At 35.2% G+C, this 27,729-nt stretch overlaps 1 protein-coding gene across 24 annotated transcripts in view; it reads left to right on the top strand.

Moving 5' to 3' along the window:
- NRXN1 (neurexin 1) overlaps positions 1 to 27,729 on the top strand; it is a 1,126,307-nt gene that overhangs the window by 777,283 nt on the left and 321,295 nt on the right. For all 24 annotated transcript variants that reach the window (XM_077958693.1, XM_028832104.2, XM_077958703.1 and 21 more), the window contains one exon: positions 27,407 to 27,588. In XM_077958693.1, the coding sequence (XP_077814819.1) occupies positions 27,407 to 27,588 (182 nt within the window). The remainder of the gene's footprint in view (positions 1 to 27,406; positions 27,589 to 27,729) is intronic.

The raw sequence follows: 27,729 nt of genomic DNA on the forward strand, positions 1-27,729 counted from the left end.
GAGATTGCCCTAAGTCCATTTAATTAACACTTGTTGAGCATACACACAGTGCCACCTTACAGTAAGTACACTGGTTCTACTGCTTTAATATGGAACAGTTATATGAACGGCAGAACTTTCAAATCTGAGGAATAAATAACAGAAGGGACACCTAAGTGTTCCTCTGCTCATCAACTTTATGACTTTGAACAGGTCATTTGCTGTTTGTGTATGTGTGTGTATGTGTTTTCTTCTTGGTAAAAATGATTATCAGCTTGCCACGTAGTCTCCAACCAGTGCTTTAAAGAAAAAGTGAGATGAGAGACGAAATTCAGCCAGTGTGTGGAGTACTGTCATGTCACTCAAAAGAAAACATGATTTTCTACTCCATGATGTGAAAAGCCTAAGGGCATTTCAAAAGGTATTAATCTACAGGGAATGAATAGTATGATTATTTAACTGGGTATCTATGAAGGATTTTAAATTCTTTGCCAAGAACTCCAACACATAAGAACACATGCAAAAGAAGAAATGGTTATAATTTTGATGAACATGGGCAGGATTATCTTACAATGGGAATTAATAATCTGTGGACCATTGAGATGATGCCTGGTGTTTCTCAACCAGAAGCATGGAGGAAAATGACGCCACTGCAGCTACATCTGTAGAGAATATGCTTTGGCTTTTCCTTATATTTTCACAACTTAAACTGACTGCTAGAATAGGGTAATGAATACCTTTCTGAATCTGAGTCATATTTATGACAATAGAACCTACTAAGGCTGATAAGAATTTCATCTTGGAATGATTCTGTTCTTCTAAGTAGGAATTATCTTAACATGTATTCACAAAACAAATCAGCCAGGGTGGTTTTGCTTAACATTTAACCCAACCTTTTTAGTATAACAGTAGTAATTATAGATTTTAAAAGAGAAAACCTCAGTAATTACATAACTAGGTTTTAATAAACCTGGAGCTGATTTTAGACTGCTATTTCTATGAATTTTGCATTATATTGATTTTGGGCGGAGTTGCTAGAACAGCGATGTAGGGTATATGATTTCAGAAAATTAAAAAGTTAACTGCTAGCAATGCTCATCCAATACACTATTCAATTCTTCTGTATTTATGTCTTAATTTTTTATAATCATAGAAAGAATTGCTAAGCAAAATAAAATGTCCTCTACTGTGTTGTTTCACAGCCATAAAATACAGAAAACATTCTGTGCAATTTTGTTGAAAGTCAAATAAAAATGAAATAAATATAAACCAAAGAAGTCATTGCATGTTGTCTGCTGCATTGCCTCACTGGTAAATTTAACTTTCTACTTCATGCTCAGTGTACTCTGGAATCAAGTTCAAAGTTAATGCCAACTTCAGTGGAGTGACATTTTAAACTCAGAATAGAGCTGGAAATGCCCATATCAATTACCTGGAAAATCCCCTTTATTTTCAGAAGAAGAAAATGAGGATTACTGTATAGGTTCAATAATTTTGGCAAAGTCACAAAGCAAGGAATTAGGACTAGACCTATAGTTTCCTGATTCAAGGTTGAGAACTTCCACACTGAATGATATGGCTTTTAAACTATATTCATTTGCAATCTTATTTTTTACTCATTTTCACATAGGACAAGGAGAATTTATTAATGAATTTAGAGTATAGACATTGCTCTGATGGAAGAGGTAAATAATTCATTTTATGTAAAAGAAGTAGTATTTTTACATATTTCTATATCGTTAAGATATCTTTCAGAATTAAAGGAATCTGTTTTGGAGCTGAATTTGCTACATTGTTTTGGTTGGTTTATTTAAAAATTTAACACACACGTCTCTTTTATACAAAAACGTAGGGCATTAGAGTTCTATAAGTATATTTTTGTCTTGTGACTTAAGTCAATGGAGGCTTTGGACTTCAGCACCTTTCCTCTGTTTTGGCCAGCACTTTATCCTGCATCAACTACACATTACATTGGCTGAGAACATAATCTTGCTGCTTTCAAAAGAATCATAATGGAGCTTTCATTGTGTCACCTTTCAATTTAACTCCAGGAGAAAATGAATCTGTCTGACCTTACCTTAGAGACTTTCCTTGTTATATAGACTTGTTAAGCAAAGTCTGGGAAAAATCATTAAGTATTTTGAGAGTTAGTGCATATGACTTCATTTTCAGGGTCAAATTTGGCCTAGGGTAATGTGTATGTTACTTCCCTCCCATTCTATGGAAAGTCTATATTCCTCGGGGCTTCAGAGTCAGGGAGGTGGCTTCTACAGTATAAATGCTCAAAGCTTTGCAATTTAGAAGAAAGAGTTAATAGTTTAATTAGCAGTCTGGTTGTCTCTACATGATCTGAAATCAATCTGGGGGGAAATGTTGGAAAGACTCAGTAAAACCCATGAAATCTATTTAAGGGATTTTTTCTCTTTTCTTCTTCAATTGAAAAGAAGGAAGATTGTACAAAATTCATTAACCATATATTCCCACTTCGGCTCCCAATTTAACCTGCCTCAAAATTGAATCTGTACTTTGGAGGAGCCATAGAGGAACAGGAGAAGAGACTGATCTCCTGAGGATTTTGAGTGTCTCATTTTTCAAGTCACAGTTTTGTCTTGCTGAAATCTGTGGTTCAAATATATGGCTAAAGCTGCTGTGGTTTAGTTCTTCATACATCTTGGATTAACACTGCTCTGATATTGTCTTTCTTTTCAGAAATTTCATTTCTACAAGTTAGGTCTGTGACTAATCTTATTTCAACTCTGTAAGACGGCTGCTTTCCAAAAAAAAAAAGAAAGGAAAAGAAAAGAAAAAAAGCTTGAACTTCTTTTGTCATTGGTGTTTGCTTTGTAAAAAAGAAAGTGATTGAATAGGAATTATAGTTCTTTTGTGTGTCTCTTGCATTTTTTTCTCCCACTGAGAAGTATGGTTGTATTCCAGTAGAACAATAGAGTCCAAATGTGTTGAATCTCCGTCTTAAACCAAAACGTAGTCATTTCCTACATCTTACTAAAGGGCTGTGGATGTTTGTGCAAGTTCTACACTTGTTAAGGTGGAACCATTTATACTGTTTTCACAATGGAGTTGCATATTTAATATGACAGTTTTCTAGGAGACATCAAGCAAATGTCTTGTTCTGACAAAAATCATGAAAAATTTCCATAGGCAGAAGTAGAGGGTTTTGGAGATTTGTGTTTTTTTTCCTATTTTCCTGAAGACATCATATGGGTTACCAGTACCCATGACCACTATGTTCTAAGAGACAGAGGGGTCTCATAGATAAAAGTAATGGCTATGATACAGATTGTCTAACTAGACTTGTTTGTTAGGGAAATGCTTTAAAATATTTTATGCTGAGGGTCAACAGAGTTGATAGAATACAGAGCATACTTTCCAGTAGTGATGGATTTCCTTCTCTCCTCCCACTATTGAAAGGTACAAGAAGTGCAGATAACCCAATTTCATCTATACATGCAGGGATTTGAACCTAAGCCCACATTACACTTGATCCTATTGCTCACCTGTGTACCACAAATAATAAACCACCTTGATGAGTAGAGGAAGCAGATCAACAAAGTACAATAACTTGTACCAATAAATTTATTTAGAAACCAAATAGCAATCATGCAAAAGACATTCTGGGACAATATAGTATAGTGAAACCTGTTTCATCAAATGATTTCATAACATTTTTGGGAAAAGGGGAACAGTGCAAATATTCAAACAAAGCCAATTCATGTGTGTTTCATGGAAAGGTATTGTTAAAAGCTAAATATTACATTTGGAGAATATTTTAAATGAGATGAGGAGTTAATTGTGTTTATGACTTTGAGTTTGGCAAAAATCTATGAAAGGGCAGACAGAGTTTTCAATTAAAGATCTCTTCTTAATTTTATACTTGATTAATTAGTAGGATACTAAAATAAATGTCTTCCATGTATACTTCAGCATGCTAAGTAGGAATGTAGAGATGATGTGGTATTCTAACATGGAGGAAAGTAGCTAAATTCTAACATAAAGAACTCCTTGTATTACTTAAGCATCATGTTTCTTCTCTGATGTTTCCTATCTGAGTGAATGGCACATCTTCTACTCCCCTTCCAGGTCAGGTGAAGCAACAATATATTCCCACTTCATTAACTATATATTCATTAACCATATATTCCCACTTCGGCTCCCAATTTAACCTGCCTCAAAATTGAATCTGTACTTTGGAGGAGCCATAGATGAACAGGAGAAGAGACTGATCTCCTGAGGATTTTGAGTGTCTCATTTTTCAAGTCACAGTTTTGTCTTGCTGAAATCTGTGGTTCAAATATATGGCTAAAGCTGCTGTGGTTTAGTTCTTCATACATCTTGGATTAACAGGGATTTGAACCTAAGCCCACATTACACTTGATCCTATTGCTCACCTGTGCACCTTGGATTAACCATATATTATGGTTAATAATATATGGTAGATGTATTATTGCTTAAGTAGAAGCTGCAGCAAGTTATCAAACAAAATTTAGCTAAAATTTGATAAAGTCGACTATACTAAATAGATTTTCAGTGTAGACAAAACAGCCTTATATAGTTTTTGAAGAAGATGCCATGTAGGTAGGACTTTCACAGCTAAAGAGGAGAAAAGTCAATGTCTGTCTTCAGAGGTGCAAAAGACAGACTGACTCTCTTTTAGGGGCTAATGCAACTGGTGAATTTAAGTTGAAGTCAATGCTCATTAACCATTCTAAAAATCCTAGTGTCCTTAATAATTGTGCTAAATGTACTCTGCCTGTGCTCTATTAATGAAACAGCAAAGAGTAGATGACATGCTGTTTACAGCATAATTTACTGAACATTTTGAGCCCAATATTGAGACCTACTGCTTAGAAATAGAGATTCTTTTCAAATTATTACTGCTCATGGACAATGCACCTGTCACCCAATGATGGGGATATACATGGAGATGAACATGATTTTATCCTTGATAACACTTCTATAACCCAAGGAAGGAGTAATTTCAACTTTCAAGCTTTATTTAAAACATACATTTTATAAAGTTATAAGTGCCATAGATAGTGATTCCTGTGATGGATCTAGACAAAGTACATTGAACACATTCTGGAAAGGATTTGCCATTCTAGATGCCATTAAGAACATCTGTGACTCAGAGAAGATGGTAAAAATATCAGTGCCAATAGGAATTTGGAAGAAATTGATTTCAACCATTATAGATGACTTTGACAGGCTCAAGACTTCAGTGGAGGAAGTAACTACAGATGTGGTAGAAATAGCAAGAGAACTAGAACTAGGAGCGGAGCCTGGAGGTGTGACTGAATTGCTGCAATCTCATGATAAAACTTGAACAAATGAGAAGTTGTTTCTTATGGATGAATTAAAAAAAGTGGTTTCATGAGATGAAATATACTCCTGATGAAGATGCTGTGAACATTGTTGAAATGACAACAATGGACTTAGAATATTACATAATCTTAGTTGAAAAAGCAGTGGCAGGGTTTGAGAGGATTGACTCAAATTTTGAAAGATGTCTATTGTGGTTAAAATGCTATCAAACAGCATTGCATGCTATGGAGAAAACTTGTGTCGAGTCATTTAATGCAGCAAACTTCATTGTTGTCTTATTTTAAGAAATTGCCACAGCCACCTCAACCTTCAGCAGCCACCACCCTAATGAATAAGCACTCATCAACGTTGAAGCACGACCTTCCACCATCAAAAATATTATAGCTTGCTAAAGGCTCAGATTATTTAGCAATAAAGTGTTTTTTAATTAAGGTATATACATTGTTTTTTTCAGACGTAATGCTGTTGCATACTTAAATAGACTACAGTATAGTATAAACAACCTTTATATGAACTGGGAAACCAAAAAAAAAAAAATGTGCAAATACTTTATCAAAAAATTTTCAATGTTTTGTTTTATATTTTAAATTTACCAGTTGAAAAACCATAAAACTAGCTACTAGATTTGTTTGTGAGTAGTCTGTTTTCTCAGTACTCTGTAGCACTTTAATGATACTCTTTAAATTATCTTTCTTTTCAAGACACTGAGAAAAGTTGCTGATGTACAGGTTTTAATACATTATACTTTTCTTTGTTATCCAACTTCCCATTAATTAGTCCTTTAATATATGTATAGTACAGAAAAAAAAAAACTGCTAATTGGCACTTCCAGAGGTTAGGCTCTTACCCTTTCAGATACTGGCAGACAGAGCACTATCTTCCTTGATGATTACATTTCAAATGGATGACTCCTAGGCTCTTGAGAAAGACATTTTCAAGTCATAAATCTGGCAAGAAGCTGGGAGAAGATTTAAATCTCAAAAGGTGGAGAAGATATTTTAAAGTTTTCTAAAGTAAATGCTGTCTATTCAAGCTGAGGGGCTTGTGTGGGTCAGTTATTTTCACCTTGTTTCATATCACAGGCAATATCCTTTACTGTGTTTTGCAAATTTTGTTTTTGTAAGGAGCAAAGAATTGCAGAATGGAGAAATCCATAAAAACATGTGACCTCCCATAGAATTACCCAGGGTAGGTAACATCAGTTTACTATTAAAAAGATAATAGATTTTCAGTGGCCTTCTGTGGAAGGTTTTGATAGAAAAAGTTTTACATTACTTTGTGACCATGGACAAATAATTTTAGCTCTTTGAATATTAATCTCTTTTAAATTCATAAAATGGAGATAATAGTTTCTCTATCAAATTTACTTGCCTCATGAGGATGAAAAAATACATGGAAATAGTAGGTCATTTTTTTTCAAAGGCTGTATAAACACCCTTTGCCGTCAATATGAGACCCAGAAATACTCGTCTCTCAACATGATGTAAGATTTTTTTTTCTCACATAATATTCACAGTACAGTGGTCCTAGGATAGAATTGTACAGTTCTCAACCTTTGGCTTCCATCTCTAAGTCTAAAGCAGCTGGTTCAATTTTGTCATCACTAGGCAAGAAAGAGGGAAATGGGCAGGAGAAGGCAGACACATTTCAGAATCTGAACTAAAATAAACACACATCATTTTTGCTCATCTGTCATTGGCCAGGACTTAGTCAATAGCCCCTTCAAGCTGTAAAAGAGAATGGGAAATGTAGGCTGTACACAGATATCTATCTGCTCAGCTGACACTCAAGAGTTCTGTTATTAAAGAAAGTAAAGTGGATAGGGGTAAACATCAGCAGAATCCACCCCAGGAATAAATGGAAAGAATGATCAAGACAACAGAAACTTTGTGAAAGGGACAAATTGGTTAGCACAAAGTAACTCAAGACAATGCAATGGGTTATTGAAGTACCAAAATTTAGTCAAATTGATAGCTAGTTCATTTTTAGAAAACAAAGCCTTCCTACCTTCTCCTCAGGCTTTTTAAAACAAAGTCTTTAAATGTCTGATATATAAAATTCTATTGATGGTGTCCAAACAGTGGTTACAAAATGATCTTGCATTAAAAACCTATGTAGCCAACCAACTATTATTCTAATGCTAAATATGTTTAATGGGTGAAAATGTTTGGTACATGGTCTGTGAACCTAGTAGCATCATTTCTCCCAAGATATTGCTGAGTTTTCAGAAAACTCTCCATGTTATGTTTTAATTCTTGCAAATTGCTTGCCAATTTAATACGAGCTGCATCTAAACAGTAAGCAATTGCTTATGATAATGAGTGCAAACTAATTTGCTAGAATATGTTAATATTCACAAAGCACTTTTATACTGCCTGCTGTTTCAAAAATACTGCTCTCTTGGTTAAATGTAGCTTTTAGACAGCATTACTGTTACACATCTGACTAACGTCATCATTTCAGTGGCATCTACCCAAAAGTCATATGACTATGACTTTAGTATTCCAAGGAAGGAAGAGAAAGTCATGTCATTCTTTGATAAATGATCTAGAAGATTTGACAGCAAAAGGAATCGCTCTTAATAATTAATTTTAATTAGTGACTGATAGTAATAAGCAGACTACAATGTGTTAAAAATGGCCTCTCTTTCTCATGAGTCATAAAACTTAATTTAAATGACTTTGAAAACAGATGGCAAGCAAACTTTATTTTAATACAATAACCCGTTTAAAATGAATTAAAGTTTTTAAAATGACCCCAGATCTGGGGATTTTTAAGTGGGAAGCCTACTACACCCCTGAGTGCTCTATCCTTTCTGTTTTATAGGTTTCTCTTCACCATTTTCACTTCAGAGCTTAATGACAGATCTCTGGACCAGGGCGTCCTGAACCTTAAATGTATGCATAGGAGCGGTGTGAGGTGACTGTGTGTGTTTGGTTGTGTGTGAGAGTCCAGAGCTGACTGAGAGGAGTGGAAGCTGGTACATGTTATCTGCCAGAAGGGACAGATCCATGGTAAGGACTTTTAACTTCGCTGAGAGACCAGTAACTCCAGGACGTATGTTTCAAATGTGAGGTTATTTTGAGATTGAGGACCTGAGTGTTCAAGGATCTGATGTGCAAATTGGAACCACCTTGTAATTTTAGTCTAGGAAGATAGAATTTTTGTGAACCAAATACAAAAGAAAGAAGATTTGACATTTACCTGCCCCAGGTCTGATTTGGTACTTTAATCCATGCTCTAATGTTTCAATCATTTCAACTTCAAAAATGACTCTCATACATACTTATAATCTTCACATGGGTAGTAAAATGTAAGGATCTCCATAGTGAACCTCTTTCTTTTCTTTTTCACTTGAAAATCCATTTCCTTTGTGAAATTTATTTGGCCAAACAACTTCATGGGTTAAAAAACTTTTATCGTTGAGTATCTTGCAGATACCCACAATTGCTTGTCATTGTAAGTGGCCTAATTTTCCAGTATTTTTGTTTGTTTGTTTTTTTAATAACTGTTATTATAAACATATGTGGATAAGCCAGGAATGGTGACTTATGCCTGTAATCCCAGCACTTTCGTAGGCCAAAATGGGTGGGTCACTTGAGTCCAGGAATCAAGACTAGCCTAGGTAACATGGCAAAACCACATCTCAACAAAAAAAATACAAAAATTAGCTAAGTGTGGTAGTGCATGCCTGTAGTCCCAGCTATCTGGGAGGCTGAGGTGGGAGGATCTCTTGAGTTCAGGAGGTTGAGCCTGCAGTGAGCCATGATAACACCACTGATTTCAAGCATGGGTAACAGAGCAACAGAGCATGACGCTGTCTCAAAAAAAAATGTGGATACACAAATCACAGAAATGACTGAACTTTACTCTTACTGCCATCTTCATAGGCTGTTGGAGAAGGCTTGAGATAAAGAATGAGCAAACAAACAAACCAAAGTTATGCATTTTTTTTCTTTTGCTGTTACTGTTCATACTAAACATAAACCACCACTTAAAAAATTGAGAAATGAACAAAGAGACAATGTACCAGAATCTTTGGGATGCAGGTAACGCATTGTTATGAGGGAAATTTAGAGCACTAAATGCCCATATCAAACTAGGAAGATCTCAAATTGACACCCTAATATCACTGCTAAAAGAGCTAAAGAACCAAGAGCCAGCAAACCCAAAAGCTAGCAGAAGACAAGAAATAACCAAGATCAGAGCAGAACTGAAGGAGTTAAGGACACGAAAATCTCTTCAAGAAATCAGTGAATCCAGGAGCTGGTCTTTTGAAAAAAACAGTAAGACAGATAGACTGATAGCTAGACTAATAAAGAAAAGAGAGAAGAATCAAATTGACACAATAAAAAATGATAAAGGAGATATCATCACTGACCCCACAGAAATACAAACAACCATCAGAGTATACTATAAATACCTCTATGCAAATAAACTAGAAAATCTAGAGAAAACGGATAAATTCCTGGACACATATACCCTCCCAAGACTAAACTAGGAAGAAGTTGAATCCCCAAATAGACCAAAAACAGGTTCTGAAATTGAGGCAGTAATAAATAGCCTACCAACCAAAAGAAACCCAGGACCAGATGGATTTATAGCTGAATTCTCCCAGAGGTACAAAGAGGAGCTGGTACCATTTCTTCTGAAATGATTCCAAACAATTGAAAAGGAGAGACTTCTCCCTAACTTATTTTATGGGGCCAGCATTATCCTGATATCAAAACCTACCAGAGATACAACAGCAACAAAAAAGAAAGCTTCAGGCCCATATCCTGGATGAGCATTGATGCAAAAATCCTCAATAAAATACTGGCAAAACAAAGCCAGCAGCACATCAGAAAGCTTATCCACCAGGATCAAGTCAGCTTCATCCCTGGGATGCAAGGTGAAATCAACATACACAAATCAATAAATGTAATTCATCACATAAAAAGAACTAAAGACAAAAACCAGATGATTATCTCAATAGACGCAGAAAAAGCTTTTGATAAAATTCAGCATCCCTTTACGTTAAAAACTCTAAATAAACTAGGTGGTAATGGAACATATCTCAAAATCATAAGAGCCATTTATGATAAATGCACAGCCAATCTTATACAAAATGGGCAAAAGCTGGAAGCATTCTCCTTGAAAACTGGCACAAGACAAAGATGCCCTCTCTCAATACTTCTATCCAACATTGTATTGGAGTTTCTGGCCAGTGCAATCAAGCAAGTGAAAGAAATAAGGGGTATTCAAATAGGAAGAAAGGAAGTCAAACTGTCTCTGTTTTCAGATGACATGAACCTATATTTAGAAAACCCCCTTGTCTCAGCCAAAATCTTCTTAAGCTGATAAACAACTTAAGCAAAGTCTCAAGATACAAAATCAATGTGCAAAAATCACAAGCGTTCCTATACACCACCAATAGACAAGGAGAGAGCCAAATCATGAGTGAACTCCCATTCACAATTACTACAAAAACAGTAAAATACCTAGGAATACAGCTAACAAGGGAAGTGAAGGACCTCTTCAAGGGAAACTACAAACAATTGCTCAAGGAAACAAGAAAGGACACAAACAAATGAAAAAGCATTCCATGCTCATGGATAGGAAGAATCAATATCATCAAAATGGCCATACTGCCCAAAGCAATTTATAGATTAAATACTATTCCCATTAAACTACCATTGACATTCTTTACAGGATTAGAAAAAACTATTTTAAAATTCACATGGAACCAAAAAAGAATCTGTATAGCTAAGACAATTCTAAACAAAAAGAATAAAGCTGGAGGCATTACATTACCTGACTTTAAACTATACTACAAGGCTACAGTAACCAAAACAGCACGGTACTGGTACAAAAACAGACACACAGGCTAATGCAACAGTATAGAGATCTCAGAAATAAGACTGCACATCTACAACCATCTGGTCTTTGACAAACCTGGAAAAAAGAATCAATGGGGAAAGGATTCCCTAATTAATAAATGGCATAGGGAAAACTGGCTAACCATATACAGAACATCGAAACTGGACCCCTTCCTTACACATTATACAAAAATTAACTCAAGATGGATTGAAGATTTAAATGGGCTGGATGCGGTGGCTCACACCTGTAATCTCAGCACTTTGGGAGGCAGAGGTGGGTGGATCACCAGAGGTCAGGAGTTTGAGACCAGCCTGGCTAACATGGCAAAACCTGGTCTCTACTAAAAATACAAAAATTAGCTGGGTTTGGTAGCACACGCCTGTAGTCCCAGTTTCTTGGGAGGCTGAGGCAGGGGAATTACTCGAACCCAGGAGACGGAGGTTGCAATGAGCCAGGATCATACCGCTGCAGTCCAGTATGAGCAACAGAGGGAGACTCTATCTCAAAAAAAAAAAAAAAAAAAAAGACAAAGTATATTTAAAATATAAAAATATAAACTTAAAAAAAAGTAAAAAAAAAAAAAAGTAAAACCCAAAACTATAAAAACCCTAGAAGAAAATATAAGGAATACCATTCAGTACATAGGTAAAGATTTCATGACAAAAACATAAAAAGAAATGGCAACAATAGCAAACATTGACAAATGGGATCTAATTAAACTAAAGAGCTTCTGCACAGCAAAAGAAACTATCATCAGAGGGAACAACCTGCAGAATAGGAGAAAACTTTTGCAATCTATCCATCTGACAAAGGTCTGATATCCAGAATCTACAAGGAACCTAGACAAATTTACAAAACAAACACACAAACAAACAAACAAAAAAACATTCAAAAGTGGGCAAAAGACATGAACATACATTTGTCAAAAGAAGACATTTATGCGGCCAACAAACATATGAAAAAAAGTTCAACATCACTGATCATTAGAGAACTGTTAATCAAAACCACAATTATATACTATCTCACAGCAGTCAAATTGGTGATTATTAAAGAGTCAAGAAACAGCAGATGCTGACCAGTCTGTGGAGAAAGAAGAATGCTTTTACACTGTTGGTGGGAATGTAAATTAGTTCAGCCAATGTGGAAGACAGTGTGGCAATTCCTCAAAGACCTAGAACCAGAAATATCATATGACCCAGCAATCCTACTACTGGGTATATGCCTAAAGAACGATAAATCATTCTATTATAAAGATACGTGTACACTTGTGTTCATTGCAGCACTATTCACAACAGCAAAGACATGGAACCATCCCAAATGCCCATCAATGATAGACCGGATAAAGAAAATGTGGCACGTTACACTATGGAATACTATGTAGCCATAAAAAGGAAGGAGACCGTGTCCTTTGCAGGGACATGGATGAAGCTGGAAGCCATTATCCTCAGCAAACTAATGCAGGAACAGAAGACCAAGCACTGCGCATTCTCACTTATAAGTGGGAGCTGAACAATGAGAACACATGGACACAGGAAGGGGAACTCACCACACTGGTGCCTGTCAGGGGACCGGGGGAGAGAGAGCATCAGGATAAATGCTAATGTATGTGGGGCTGAATACCTAGGTGATGGGCTGATATGTGCAGCAAACCACCCTGGCACACGTTTACCTATGCAACAAACCTGCACGTACTGCACATGTATCCTGGAACTTAAAATAAATTTAAATTAAAAAAAAATGAGAAATGGTTTTATTTCTGATAAATATAGAATGACACAATTTATGATAAATAGCAAAATATCACCAAGTCACTTATTAAGTGCAGTCTTTCTTATGACTTTAATATTACATTTTTTTACATTAGTGAATTTATGTGACTCCTTGTTAAAGGAAATTTGCATTTCATAGAATTTTTGATAAACTAAGATACTAGAACTTATCTAATCTCTTTTTAATACTGACCTTGAATAGTCCTAATTTCTACTATATGATTTGTGCTCTGTATTAATCTGGGGATTTAATTCAAGAGACAAAGAGATAAGAAATAGTGGTCTTAAAAATGCATCAGCTTCTGCTAAATATATATATATATATATATATATATATATATATATATATATGTGACTTTCCATTTCTATAAGCGGATCTACACCTTACTCCTGAAAACCATTTGTGCCTTTTTGACTTTCCTCATCAAAATCCTGCCAACAAAATTTGCTCTTATCTTTTCAGAACCATGTTAAATTTTATCTCCTATGAAAATAATTTGGGAGTGTTTGGGAGACAAGTGAATTCTCCAGTCTGCTTGAAGTACAGGGTTGGTTTGTATATGAGATAGTCCAAGTTACCATAAATTCTTAATCTCGGAGACAGTCACTTAATCATTGAAGGGGTTAATAGAGAAACAACTAGCAATAATATTTCAAAAAATAAACTGATGTTAGTTTGTAAAATAGATTTAAATTAAGAGGTGAGAAGGTAGCAGGTCAGTAAAGCAAGTCAGTAAAGTATTTATTAAAAAACTTATTTATTTATTTATCTTTAATTTGATGAGAATGGTCACAAGAATGGAAATATGAAAGAGAAATTCAAGAAATGAAATCTGGGCCAGGCGCGGTGGCTCACGCCTGTAATCCCAGCACTTTGGGAGGTTGAGGAAGATGGATCACCTGAGGTCAGGAGTTTGAGACAAACCTGGCCAACATGGTGAAACCCCATCTCTACTAAAAATATAAAAGTTAGACAGCTATGGTTGTGCGTGTCTGTGATCCCAGCTACTTGGGAGGCTGAGGCAGGAGAATTGCTTGAACCCAGGAGGCAGAGGTTGCAGTGAGCTGAGATCACGCCGTTGCACTCCAGCCTTGACAACAGAGTGTGAGGCCATCTCAAAAAAAAAAAAAAAAAGGAAAGAAATGACGTGTTTGGATGGGTCATGATAGTTGGGAAAACGCTGGATTTCATAGCTATGTCACACTTTTTTTTATCATCACCAGGATCTAGCATGGTGCTTCATACATAGTAAATGCTTAATTAGTATTTATTGAGTATACAGATGTTTTAATTCTTAAATTATACTATTTTATTGCCTTTGTATTCTGTCTCCAGCAATATATTTCTGCTGTTGTCTCTGCATTGTTTTTTGTTGATTTGTTTGTTTGAGTGAAAATTCCCCACCATTAATTTGAGTTGGAGTTTTTTCCCTGCCACCTCTCTAAGCTATCTGGCTTTTAAACTTTCAAGAAACTTCTAAAAATGATCTATCACATGATTTTTTGTCTTGTTTTATTAGAAAAGATGTGAGTCCTTCCTCCATAATTACCACCATCCCCTGCCTTCTGAATGATCTTTTTCCTCATAACCACAATATTTCTTTTCTTTTTCTTTCTTTCTTTCTTTCTTTCTTTCTTTTTTTTTTTTTTTTTTTTTAAGACAGGGTCTCACATTGTTGCCCAGGGTGGAATACTGTGGTATGATCACAACTTACTGCAGCCTTAAATTCCTGGGCTCAAGTGATCCTCCAACTTCAGCCTCCCAAGTATCTAGGACTACAGACGTGTGCCACCACACCCAGCTAAAAAAAAAAAGTTTGTAGAGACAGGATCTTGCTGTATTGCCCAGGCTAGTCTCAAACTCCTGGCTTCAAGGAATCCTTCTGCCTTGGCCTCCCAAAGTGCTGGGATTACAGGTGTGAGCCACTCTACCCAGCCCAAAATGTATGCCAATTTCTACATACACAAGTATTTGTTTACACTGGTTTCCCTCTTAGATTCCAAATTTATGGAAGGAATTAGCTCACACTAATGTGAAGAAGTTCTAATTACAAGACAGGAAAAATGTATTCTAACTTAAGACTATGTATCTGCATGGTTTTAAGACTGGAAAACATTTCATAAGAATTTCAATGATATTTACAATGACATATTCTGATAAAAGAATTAAATGAATGAATAAGTTGTGTGTCTTATTGGGTGAACTGATCCCTGATTTGACTACTCTACTTAGGCAATTTCTATTTTGCGTTTTTTGTTTTTTTTTTTTTTTTGGTTTGTTTTTTTTTTTTTTTTTTTTTTTGAGACGGAGTCTCGCTTTGTCGCCCAGGCTGGAGTGCAGTGGCCGGATCTCAGCTCACTGCAAGCTCCGCCTCCCGGGTTCCCGCCATTCTCCTGCCTCAGCCTCCCGAGTAGCTAGGACTACAGGCGCCCGCCACCTCGCCCGGCTAGTTTTTTGTATTTTTCAGTAGAGACGGGGTTTCACCGTGTTAGTCAGGATGGTCTCGATCTCCTGACCTCGTGATCCGCCCGTCTCGGCCTCCCAAAGTGCTGGGATTACAGGCTTGAGCCACCGCGCCCGGCTTAACTTTGCGTTTTTAGAATATGTTCAGTTTAAAGACTTAATAGTGATTTATTTACAAAGAGCTTTGCATTAAGCAAATTTATTAGGCAGAACAAAAGTTAAATGTTTTCTGCCTACCTCTAAATGCTCTCCTGTTTTTATAGCCAAACAAAATCTCAAACTCTACTTCATTTCAAGAGCTAGATGTTTCTCAAGCTACCTCTCTTGCGGAGATTCCCATGGGCAAGCATCTTATTCAAGATTCTGAATTGTACACTATAGCTCGCACTCACAATCCCAACACTTCAGGAGGCCAAGGCAGAAAGATCTATTGAGGTCAGAAGTTTGAAACCAACCTAGGAAACATAGTGAGACCTTATCTCTAAGAAAATATTTAAAAATTTGCCAAGCCTGGTGGCCATGTGCCTGAAGCCTCAGCTACTCAGGAGGCTAAGATGGGAGGATTGTTTGAGCCCAGGTGTTTGAGACTGCAAATCAACTATGTTTGAGCCAGTGAACTCCAGCCTAGGTGACAGAGTGAGACTCTGTCTCAATTAAAAAAAAGAGAGAGAGAGAGAGAGGGATTCTAAATTGTTTTTCATGACAAATATATTTATCTTTAAAAATTATTTTGAAATTTTAGATTTACAAAAAAGTTATAAAAAATTAGAAGAGGCTTCTTGTGTCTTCAGTTAGCTCCCACAAATGTTAACATCTCATATAACCGGAGTACGATGATACAATGATTAAAACCAGGAAATTAAGATGTAGTATTATTAACTAAGAGTCAGAGCTTAATCAAACCTTGCCAGTTGTCCCGCTAATGCCCTCTTCTGTGGTCCACTATCAAAGCCAGGATCTTGCATTTCATCAAGTTGTCATATCTTCTTAGTTTTCTCTAATCTTGGACAGTTCTTCAGTCTTTCTCTGTTTCCTGCCCTCGACTTTTGATGAGTGCTGCCAGTTGTTTTCCAGAGTGTCCTTCAATTTGGGTTTGTTAGATACTTTTTTATGATTAAATTGAGACTATGCATTTTTGGAAAACTAAAACTGAGACTGAATTTTTGCCAAAAATAGCACAGAATGTTGCAGTGTCCTTCTCAGTGTGCCGTATTTGGAGAACCTGAATTTGATATGTCTCATTACTGGTGATGCTAGCTTTGATCACCTGGTTAAGGTGCTGTCTGCCAGAGTGTTAATAAATCATTAAAGCCTGAGGACTAGCAAGGTATATCCAGCTTTTCCCTGTAAAATATGCAGAATTTTGGGCTATGTTATTCAAGCCAACTGTGAGATCTGGTGCTCCTTTGCATGTGATCACCATTGCCAGGTTGAGGAGTCCCATGACTCTTCATAATACTTGTTTCTTACCCAGGTGTAACTAAGTCAACAATGATTTTTCTTATCAGGATAATTTAGGCAATCTGTGTCCTTATCTGAGATTGTTGTATTAGGTGAAATCATTCCGATTTCTTATATAGCTGCAGATACTCCATCTTGCTGATGGCGTGGGATGGATCACATAAATAAATCCTTGCTATACTTGTTTCAGAAGCTGGAGTCTTATGGTATTCATCATTGAATCAGTGCTCCTGACGTAGCTTGAGGAGTATATTAGGTCATTATTAATAATTAGTAAGTGAATAAAAGCACATAATTTTTGATAAGGATACCAAGAATTAAAGCAAGATCCCTTTCTTCAGGATGCGTACTCTTTAAAATGGAAATTTCAATAAAAGACAATTCTCATGTATTATAATAGTTCAGAAATTAGAAATACATTCGTGGATGTTGAAAGGAGAGAATTAACCTTGGCTGGAATGAATGTGGGAAGCATGACAAAAGAAATCAAGGTGCAGCAGAGAAGCCTAAACCAGCAGAAGTAAAAGTGACTTTGAGAGGAGAATGTGTATTGCATTTGTGAATGCCTAGGTAATAAAGTTAGAGCTTAGTCTGAGATAATTTCTGAGTCAAAAACTAGTATTTCCTTTAGTTCCAGTCCAAAATAACTAGTAAATGCTTTTAATGAGAGCCTAGTCAGGTAAAGAATGACTTAAGTATAGCAGATAGGCAGGAAGAAGACAAATGAGTGGAACTAAGATCAGAAAATAAACAAAAGTTAAGGTTCTGGTTTTAGACTAAAATTATTACAAATTTTATTGTTCGCATGGTCCCTTCTATTTAAATATGCAATGCAAATAATTCAAAATAAATACCTATTCTTTTGTGTTAAGGATTTAATTCCATTACTAGGGAGAAAAAGAAGTGCCACTGCCAAAAAGTCATAAAGCCTTTCTGGTGTAGAATAAAAGTGACTATGGTAATAATAAGGAAAATCTGTCTTCTGCGTCTTTGGTCCACAATTTAGAAGCTTCAGAATAAGCCAAAGGCCGGGATGGCTGCTTGGAGAGGATGGTTACAATAAAGCATTGCAGACACCTCACACCTTTTAAAGATTCAGGATAGACTCTAAAAATGTCAGAATGTGAGTGAATCATTTCTGTTAAGTGTCATAGAAACTTTCCCCAAATCAGACTAGGGAAGCATCATTAGAACAACTCTAAAATGATTGAAATGAGACCTTGATTTGTGAATTAAAATTTATTTTTCTAAATAAGAATTAGTCATTCGAGCTTAGCTTTTTGTTGTATAGAAAAAAAAATCACTAAGAATAGAGTTAAGTACAAGCCTGCAACCATCTGTTTGACATTGAGAAGACACTTGGTTTCTCTGTGCCTCAGCTTTGCTATTTGTAAGTGGAAAAGTTTACTCACTTTTCTCCAAGAGTATTTGAGCAGTAACTCTATGTCTATATCATTTTTTTTTAAGCTGGACATTTTTTAGACCATAATTTTAGTAAAGAAAATTGTCGACTCCTGAATCCTGATGAAAACCATTTTCACAATTAACCTTTGAAATAAGTAAGTTGAAGGACATGACTAGGCAACTACAACTTCTACCGACCAGCTAATAATTTTAAGATTTACTAGGAACATACACACTTAGGTTATGCTCTTCAAAATAAGATTTTTCTTAAAGTTCCTGATGATGTGATTCTTTTTCTTCCTATCCCTGCTGCCTATAGCTTTAATACAAATTGATTACTGAGTTACTTGCCATAGACTTTTTAATAAAGTTCGCCTACTGCTGGAGGGAGCCTAGTTTCAGAAGGGAAGACATAAGCATTTGATGTTCTTAGGATTATTGGTTGTGGAATTACTTTGCATTGTTTTATTTTTAACTCTAGATCACTTTGCTGTCTTTATGGAATTTTTTCTAATCTGATTGGCAAAAGGTCTATTACTTACTTGTTTTTCTACTCAGCCAGGTAACCTGGACCAAGAGCCTTTTAAGTGGTTCCTAGGACTTTGAGTTTGATCTCAAAACAAGTTTGTCTCACTGGGCAGCTCAAACTATTGAACTCAACTGTTCCTGGAGGGGATACTTCTAAATGACACATTTGCCGGGAAAATAATAAGTAGATTTTAAAAGAAAATACATTGCAAAGATACCACTAAGTGGACCACTTATTGCATACATTTTTAAAAATAATGTTCATTGGGTTGAACATTATTTCAAACTATTCAACTACTTACATAACTTTGACCTGAAAAAAAAAAAAATATATATATATATATACATACACACACACACACACACACACACATAGATTTTTCTTATCTTTTTTTCAGATAATTTTAAGGTCTTCATTAATCAGTGCTTTTAATATATCACCTTCTTAAAAGACAGTTTAAAAATACAAAACAGGCCGGGCGCGGTGGCTCAAGCCTGTAATCCCAGCACTTTGGGAGGCCGAGACGGGCGGATCACGAGGTCAGGAGATCGAGACCATCCTGGCTAACACGGTGAAACCCCGTCTCTACTAAAAAATACAAAAAACTAGCCGGGCGAGGTGGCGGGCGCCTGTGGTCCCAGCTACTCCGGAGGCTGAGGCAGGAGAATGGCGTAAACCCGGGAGGCGGAGCTTGCAGTTAGCTGAGATCCGGCCACTGCACTCCAGCCTGGGCGACAGAGCCAGACTCAGTCTCAAAAAAAAAAAAAAAAAAAAAAAAAAAAAAATACAAAACAGTTGATGACATGGTTGAATACCATATATTTGTCAAATATTTGTCAAATACTCATATATTTGTCATTTCTTCATGGTTAGGGCATTCAAATGCTCTCTTCTAGCCATTTTGAAATTTACAATACAATAATATTAACCATAGTCACCCTACTGTGCAACAAAACACCACCATTTGTCTGGCATCTCACACAAACTGTTTTGCCCTGATATTTATTTACCTTTAATGCACAGATCCTATCTGCTGAAGAGAAAAGGCTGTTTTTGAATTTATATTCATGGCTCCTTTCACAGAGTTAGCACTTACCAGCAAACCAAGAGATAGGAAGGCTTAGAAATGTTTTCTATTTTAGTTAATGCCCTTATAATGTCAGAAAAAAGAGAGAATAACTGATTCAGATCAGCACAATCTCTATCAATCATTGATCATCGATTATGTAGAGTCATAGTTTTATACTACACCAATGAACGTCATTAACATCTCATTCTATGTGAATGGTGTCTATTTGATTTTCCAGTGTGCAGTCTTTGCTGCTATTGGTGGTGTTTCTGAATAAATGTCTAAGATATTGACAAGATAGGTGAGCCATGGATCTATTTACATTTTAAATAATTATTTCACTTATTAAAGTGGTGTACACTTGTTTTTAGAAGAATGAATACTTTATTTTCATGTAGCATACTCTTATTATAAACATCACACGTTTTTATTAGAGAAAAGTTTTGGGCCAATAGGTAGAGGCAAATACATTTTTTAATGAAGTGCATAATTACTATTGAAATTATATTTGAGAGAAATGATTCTTGACCTCATAGGAATCACAATAACTTTTAGTTATTTCATTTTCTCAATTGCTTTATTTTGATTAAATTTTCTTGTTGAGTAAACACACACAATTGTTTTCTTAAATGGTATCTTAGCTGGGTTAGAGCCTAATCTCATATGGGCTGGCTCATTGAAGAGGAATACTCTTCTGCTTTCAGACTTCCCACGTCTACTGTGGATTCTAGCTGGTTCACCCTCCTTTGATCCCCTTAAAAATTTGGAAAACATTAATTGTTAACACCTAATGAGTCCTCATGGATACTGAAGGTATGACAGTGTCTGATTTGCAAGAGTTCAAGTATCTTTTGGATTAACTTGAACCACATTTATGATTGGTGTTTGGTGGAATAGTGTGTGCACAGTGACCCTAGGCAGTATCACTTTCATAAAATTCCAATGAAAGAAAATAGTGTGCTCACAAGTTTGAGTCTCCCTGTCTTGCTCAGTTTTCATTCGACTTAATAAGTAGTCAACAACCTATTTTTTTAAATTTAATAATTTAATTTTATTTAATACAAAATTTAATAGTTAAAAAATGCTTTAGTCTAGAGTTTTGACAGAATATACAACTTGCTATATATGACAAACTTCCCATTGTTCTTTTTGGAAATTTATTTATTGTGTTTTGTTTTTGTTGACATGTTATAATTGTACACACTTATAGTGATGTTTTAATACATGTATATGTTGTATAAAAATTGAATCAGTATGTTTATCACTTTCATCATCTCATATATTTATCACTTCTTTGTAGGTAGAACATTCAAATCCTCTCTCCTAGCTATTTTGAAATTTACAATATAATAATATTAGCCATAGTCACCCTACTGTGCAACAAAACACCAGAACTGATTCTTCTTACCTAATTGTAACTTTTTATCTGTTGACCTATGTTGCTGTCTTGAATATCATCCTTAACTGTTTCCAAAAAGCTTTCGTTATTTGGGAATTATCTAAATTCTTCTGGACATTTTTTGTTTCAACCTGATTGAGAATATGGGACCTGTGTCTAAACCATTTCTGTGACATGCCATGTTTCTTGCCTTCTTTCATTTGTAAAGAACATACCCATTCTCTTTCTCAAATATGTATGATTAAAAATCTGTCTAATTCTCCAGTCTCTTTAGCTAGTTATAACACATTTGCCAATTCTGTTGTCTGCCCCTCCCACCAGAAGTCTTAATTTATGATATATAGTCCATATTTTCTTTTTCTTTTCCTAGCATCTTTGTCTTTGCACCCTTACATGCATATGTAACATTGAGGGCTGTGTCTTACTTCTCAATATTAGTAATTATAGTAATTAATTTTTAAATCTAGAAGTGGTTACATATTATAGGTAGAAACTCATTACTTGATTCCATTAATTTCTCCTAAGATAATGTTCACTTTTTCTGAATTTTGCATATGCCTATATGAAATTTTAGGAATTAAGAACCTGTAGTGTTCAGTTTCATGAAATAATTCCTTATGATTCTACAAAGAACTTACAATAATTCAGAAAGAAAATAAAGTGTATTTACTTGTTATTGTTTTAGTGATTGTTAAGATTCTGTTTCATCAGTTTAGAAATGTTGCCCTGATCTAAAACTCTTTTTGCATACAATGTGGTCTCAGTGCTTTTGCTTTTTATGAACTTTAAGCCAAAGAATTCCTCCATATAGATAGAAATTGTCCAGAAAATTTCAAATTAACAACAGCATCTGGAAAAGGTTGTAGGAAGAATAAAGGTTCCCCTTACTCATAAATGCTTTACTTTTAATATTCATCTGACTACCTGGATTTTACTGTAAACTTTCACTGAAGGAAGTGTTAGATCCCTATTACATTCATTAATAGAAACATAATTGCCTGAATGTTTCATGTTGGCTACAAGATGACATTTGAAGAATTATAGGCTTTCAAAATGTAACCTTTTATTCATATACTTATGTTATGAGTTAGAAGCTAATCTACTCCGAAGTTAATTATATTATTGTTCATGTAGCAAAGATCCAGAGCAACCAATAATTGAGCGTACCTGTACATGCTGATTGGTTTCCCTTTTCAGAAATGTTCAGTCTATGTAAGGGAAAATGTTAGCCTTTGCAGAATTGACGTGAGGCTGAAGTGGGCACATATAGGCAAGGGACAGTTGTCAAGAAAGAACAGGAGGGGAGAGAGCCCTATATATAAATAGCATGTTCAATAAGATCTAAAAATATTCCCTTATTATAACATCACAGGCAGTTTAAGCAAGAGATATGGGAGCCCATGTATATTTTTTACAAACATTTATTGGAGTGTAAAGTGTGTTGACATTGCTAAATTCGTGTCTGATAGAGCCAACTTTGTGAATGAATTTAGAGTGAGTAATAGAGGCTTGATGCACAGCTTAAATGTGGAGATGGCTGAAAACCACTTTAAATTTCAGTCATTCATACATTCAGTGATCTGATGGATGTCAAGGTTAATTTGCAGTAAATCCATTAGTAGACATGGTACTGATGTGGTAGTGTTTGCCATATAGAAACATGCATAAATAATAAAGGTGACACATTCCTCTAAGTTCCTCTCTATATTGGAACTGTGATTAAGATGTAACTACCAATGCATATTTAACTCACTTATATAGTAAAATAAAACATGTTTCTTTAAAGATAAAATTTTTAAAAAGCTAGCTAGCAGGTTTTTTCTTTTCTTTTCTTTTTTTTTTTTTTTTTTGTAAGTTTGGTCTTTATGTAATGGTCAGGTGATTTTTTTTTTGCATTATGCTATAAATCTTACTATGCTGGATGTTTTATGGTGATGAACTAATATTCTTTTTCTCATGAAAGCTCCCATGTGATACAATTTAATATCCCTTCCATTGTCAACTATTACCAAACATAAATAATAATATAATGAGTTTACATAAAAGTTCTAATCCATGCTACGAAATATTGAAAAGATTAATAAAAATTAGAAGGTAGAAATGTCATTTTTGAAAGTCATTTGATTTGGACACAACTTTGAAATATGTCCAACTTTTTTAAAGGCTTTCATATTAAAATAAAACAGTGTTACAGTGTTCATTATTTTATATTTTTACAACACACACACACAACTGCCCTCATACATGACACCTATTCTCTCTAAAATTTATTAGGCTTTTATCATATACCAGGAAATGGACTAAATGTTACTTTGTAATATCTCATTTAATTCTGATAGAGCTCTATAAGATAGTATTGCTATCACCATCTTTTTTCAAATAGGAATCCCATTAAAGAATAAATGGCTACCAAGTTCACGTAGCTAGCAAATGACACAGTTGGAATTTGAACCCAGATCTCTCTGAGTCTAGAGTTTACATTCTAATCTCTAAGCTATTCTGCTTCAGTAAGTACAACATGTCCTTGGTTCAGAAAGATGTGTGTTAAAGGAGGTAGATTTTGAAACTTTAAACAATCTAACTTACTATATTTGATTGTGAGAGTAATTTTCTAGCTCAATGAAAAGAGGGCTTTAAGAACATAGGAGATTTTGTAAAGTTTGATGCAAAGTTAATTTAAAAAAATAAAAAGCCAGAGTGCTTATAAAAGTATATAGAAGAGAGCTGAGGAAGGACTGGATATCTAATTTTCTTGCTTATAAAATTGTACTGATTAGTACAATACAATGCACTACCATGTATACAGAAGAAAAATTAAGAAAGACTGCTTTCTGGATATATCTGGTGGGAAAAAAAGGAAACTAGATATAATGACAATGTTTGACACACAGTAGTTGCAATTTTTTTTTTTTTTTTTTTGCTTTGTTTTGGTGAAACCTAAAAAACTGTAAAGTCATTCTAAACAGGACAGGTTAGCTAATCTCTTTGTAGTCATCAAGTTTTACATTCACTGAAAAAGGTTAAAATCTGAGATGGAATCAAATCTTGAGTAATGGTATTTATATTGTGACATTTATCTTGCTGAGAATATAAACCTTCAAATTACTACCCACAAGTTCTGTAACTGAGCTGGAAACTTTTGTAGTTTCATAGGTTTGGGAAGTGCACCCCAACTAAATGTTAATCTACATATATTAAATGTTCTGTCATTTTACATTTACATGTTATTTTTCTCTTTTTAAAAGTATCGTGAGGTGAAAGGAAAGTATATGATAATGAAGAGCAAATGTCACTTTATGGATATAAGACATTAGAATATGAAAACAGTTGGCCTTGATAAATTCAGACTGACATCCAATTAACTTTTTCTTGACTGCCTGGTTATGATAACAGAAATATTTCTGTCGTAAATATATATATATATATATATATATATATATATATATATATATATATATATACTGGAATAGGAGTGAGGATATGGGTTTTATACCTACTCTGCCAATTAATCAAGTTTGCAACTTTAGATCGCATGTTAATCCTTATGACTAAATTTCCTCAGATATAGCATGGAAGTAATGTCTGCCCTATGTTCCATACATAAGGAGATAAGAAATTTTTAAATTGTGAATGTTATTTTTAAAGTTAAAAATTACTATGCAATGTTGTTTTATAATGCTTACCTCACACTTATAATTCTGAAACCATCAGAATTCTTAGATTTGTGTTGTTTTATATTGTTAAATAGGATCTCTAGTTTTGAATATTTTTCTTATTTCACATAATATATATAGTCATTAGAGAACAAAGTTAATTTAAAAACAGAAAATAAATTAATTATTAAGTATCAGCACTCAGAGGTAACCACTACATCCTCCTTTTAAAGCCGTCCCCACTTTTATATGTTCTTGTCCTATTTTTATCAACAATAGGCTTCACTAGAAAAGTTAATACTTAATCATTTGCAAAAGTTACCAGGCAGAAAAATATTTCTCAAATAGTACTTGCCTATAAAGATGGTGATGAACAAGCTTCTGATGCTGTAGAACATAAGTGACTCAGGAAAGCCCAAGCATTTCTGATATATACTCTGTATATTCTGAATTTTCTTTGTGCACTGACTGGTGCCTTTGAAATATGGTTTACCTTTTCTCACTTGAAAGAGATAAACTATTTTCATGCATTGGTATCCACAAAAATTAATAGAGAAGGACACAGCCTCTATACCTTTGCATTTTAACAGTATTCTTGTTTATCACTTTTGCATTCAATTTTCTCCTAACATGTTTTGTGGAAGAGGTCTATATACCAAGGCCTATTTAAGCATCAGCTACACTATGCATATTGCAGAGGTCTTTGGAGTTTCTCAAAGGCCTATGGAAATGTCTGTAACTGAAAACAAAGAAGAGTTGCCTCCAAAAATGGCCACAAAATCAATATTGTCAGCTGTTTAATTAAATGTACACAAATGTGATAGTAGGTCATCTCCATTTAACTGATAAACTTGGTAATCATAGCAATTCAATGTATAAGTATCTTGAAAACATACTGCTGTACACACAACTTTTGCACATAAATGTTACTCTTGGTACCAGATATTTTTCTATAAATACAAGATGTTTAATATTCTCTCTTATTATATATGATCATGTATATATGATCAAGTCATATATGATCTGCTGTCTGCAAGTTGGAGAACCAGAAAAACTATGGGTGTAGATCATAGGACTGAGAACTGGAGAAACAATGATGTAGATTTCAGTCCAGGTTTGAAGGCATGAGAACAAGAAGCTGCAAAGGCAGGGAAAGAACAATGTCCCATTTTAAGCAGTCAGGAGAAGAAAGAGATAAAATCCATTCTTTTTTCACCTTTTGGTTCTATCCAGGCCCTCAAAAGAATAGAAACAAAATGGATGGCCATTGAATGATGCATTGAGGTAAGACTTTAGTGCATCAAATGCTCTATTAGTCCGTTTTCACACTGCTATAAAGAACTTCCCTGAGACTGGGTAATTGATAAAGAAAAGAGGTTTAATTGACTCATAGTTCTGCAAGGCTGAGGAGGCCTCAGGAAACTTACAATCATGGTAGAAGGGGAAGCAGGCGCCTTTGTCACAAGGCAGCAGGAGAGACAGAAGTGTGTGTAGGAGGAAATGTCAAGGAATTATGAAACCATCAGATCTTGTTAGAACTCACTATCATGAGAACAGCATGGGCAAAGCCGCTCCATGATCCCATCACCTTCCACCAGGCCCCGCCCTCAACACATGAGGATCTGAAATTATCTCAATTTCAGACGTGATTTGAATGGGGACACAGAGCCAAACTATATCAAATGCTGAATAAATTGTTTGAAAACAACTCTTTTCAATTAAGCTGGATAATTTACTGACAGGACCACCATAAGGTAAAACTTGAACACTCACAGAATGAGTCCGTGACATGATTCTCAGTGCTATAAGGCTTGTATTCACCTTGGGGTGGCAGAGGATGAGGGTCTTTTTATGATTCTGAATAGTTTGACAGCTACTAGATGTTGCTTGTTAAGTAAAACTTGACTTTTAGGGATGAGATCTATTAGCTGTATTTTCTTGACATGGCTACTGGGGCTTGTGGCTGTTCATCCATTAGTTATCTGTCACATGTAAGTAGATCCTTTTTCCATAAAAGTTATATTCCTAGCACATTTGTTGCGACTTTCTCCACGGTGCTGTATGACCCTGTCACATCTGCATGCAGCTCCTGTTTCAATACCAAGTTGATATATGTTGCTGTTGCTTTTTGGAAGCATCCAGTCAATGTTTTCTATGAAACTATTTCTTAAAAACTGGCAGGAAGAAATAAAGCCTCATTCCATTCCATTCTTGTGCAACTCCATGGGAAACACAGTAACCTACTATTTGTTCTGAGACACCTGCTGGTAAACTTAATCAGTGTATTAAAAACTGAGCTACCTCTCTATTTCTTTTAAAACAACTCAGTCCACTTTCCTGAGCACATTTGATTGAAATCTGTAATTTGCTTTGCCATAGTTTTGTGTGTAGAGTTGATACTGTACTATCAATATAACATGCCTTGCTAATGTGCAGACTTGATGTATTTGGACTAATTGGTTTTGGTTTTTGTTTTCCAGCTGGGACAACGTATATCTTTAGCAAAGGTGGTGGACAAATCACGTATAAGTGGCCTCCTAATGACCGACCCAGTACACGAGCAGACAGACTGGCCATAGGGTTTAGCACTGTTCAGAAAGAAGCAGTATTGGTGCGAGTGGACAGTTCTTCAGGCTTGGGTGACTACCTAGAACTGCATATAGTAAGTACTTTTTGGATAAGATTCAGCTTTTACTTTTTACTGTTAACTTTTTGTAAAGAATTTATAATTTTGCCTCTTGGACACTTCCTTCCCCCAGAAACCAGTACTTTGTTATAGGAAATATGAATACAATCTAGAGGA

Source organism: Macaca mulatta, chromosome 13, assembly GCF_049350105.2.
Source record: "Macaca mulatta isolate MMU2019108-1 chromosome 13, T2T-MMU8v2.0, whole genome shotgun sequence".
Classification (NCBI taxonomy): domain Eukaryota; kingdom Metazoa; phylum Chordata; class Mammalia; order Primates; family Cercopithecidae; genus Macaca; species Macaca mulatta.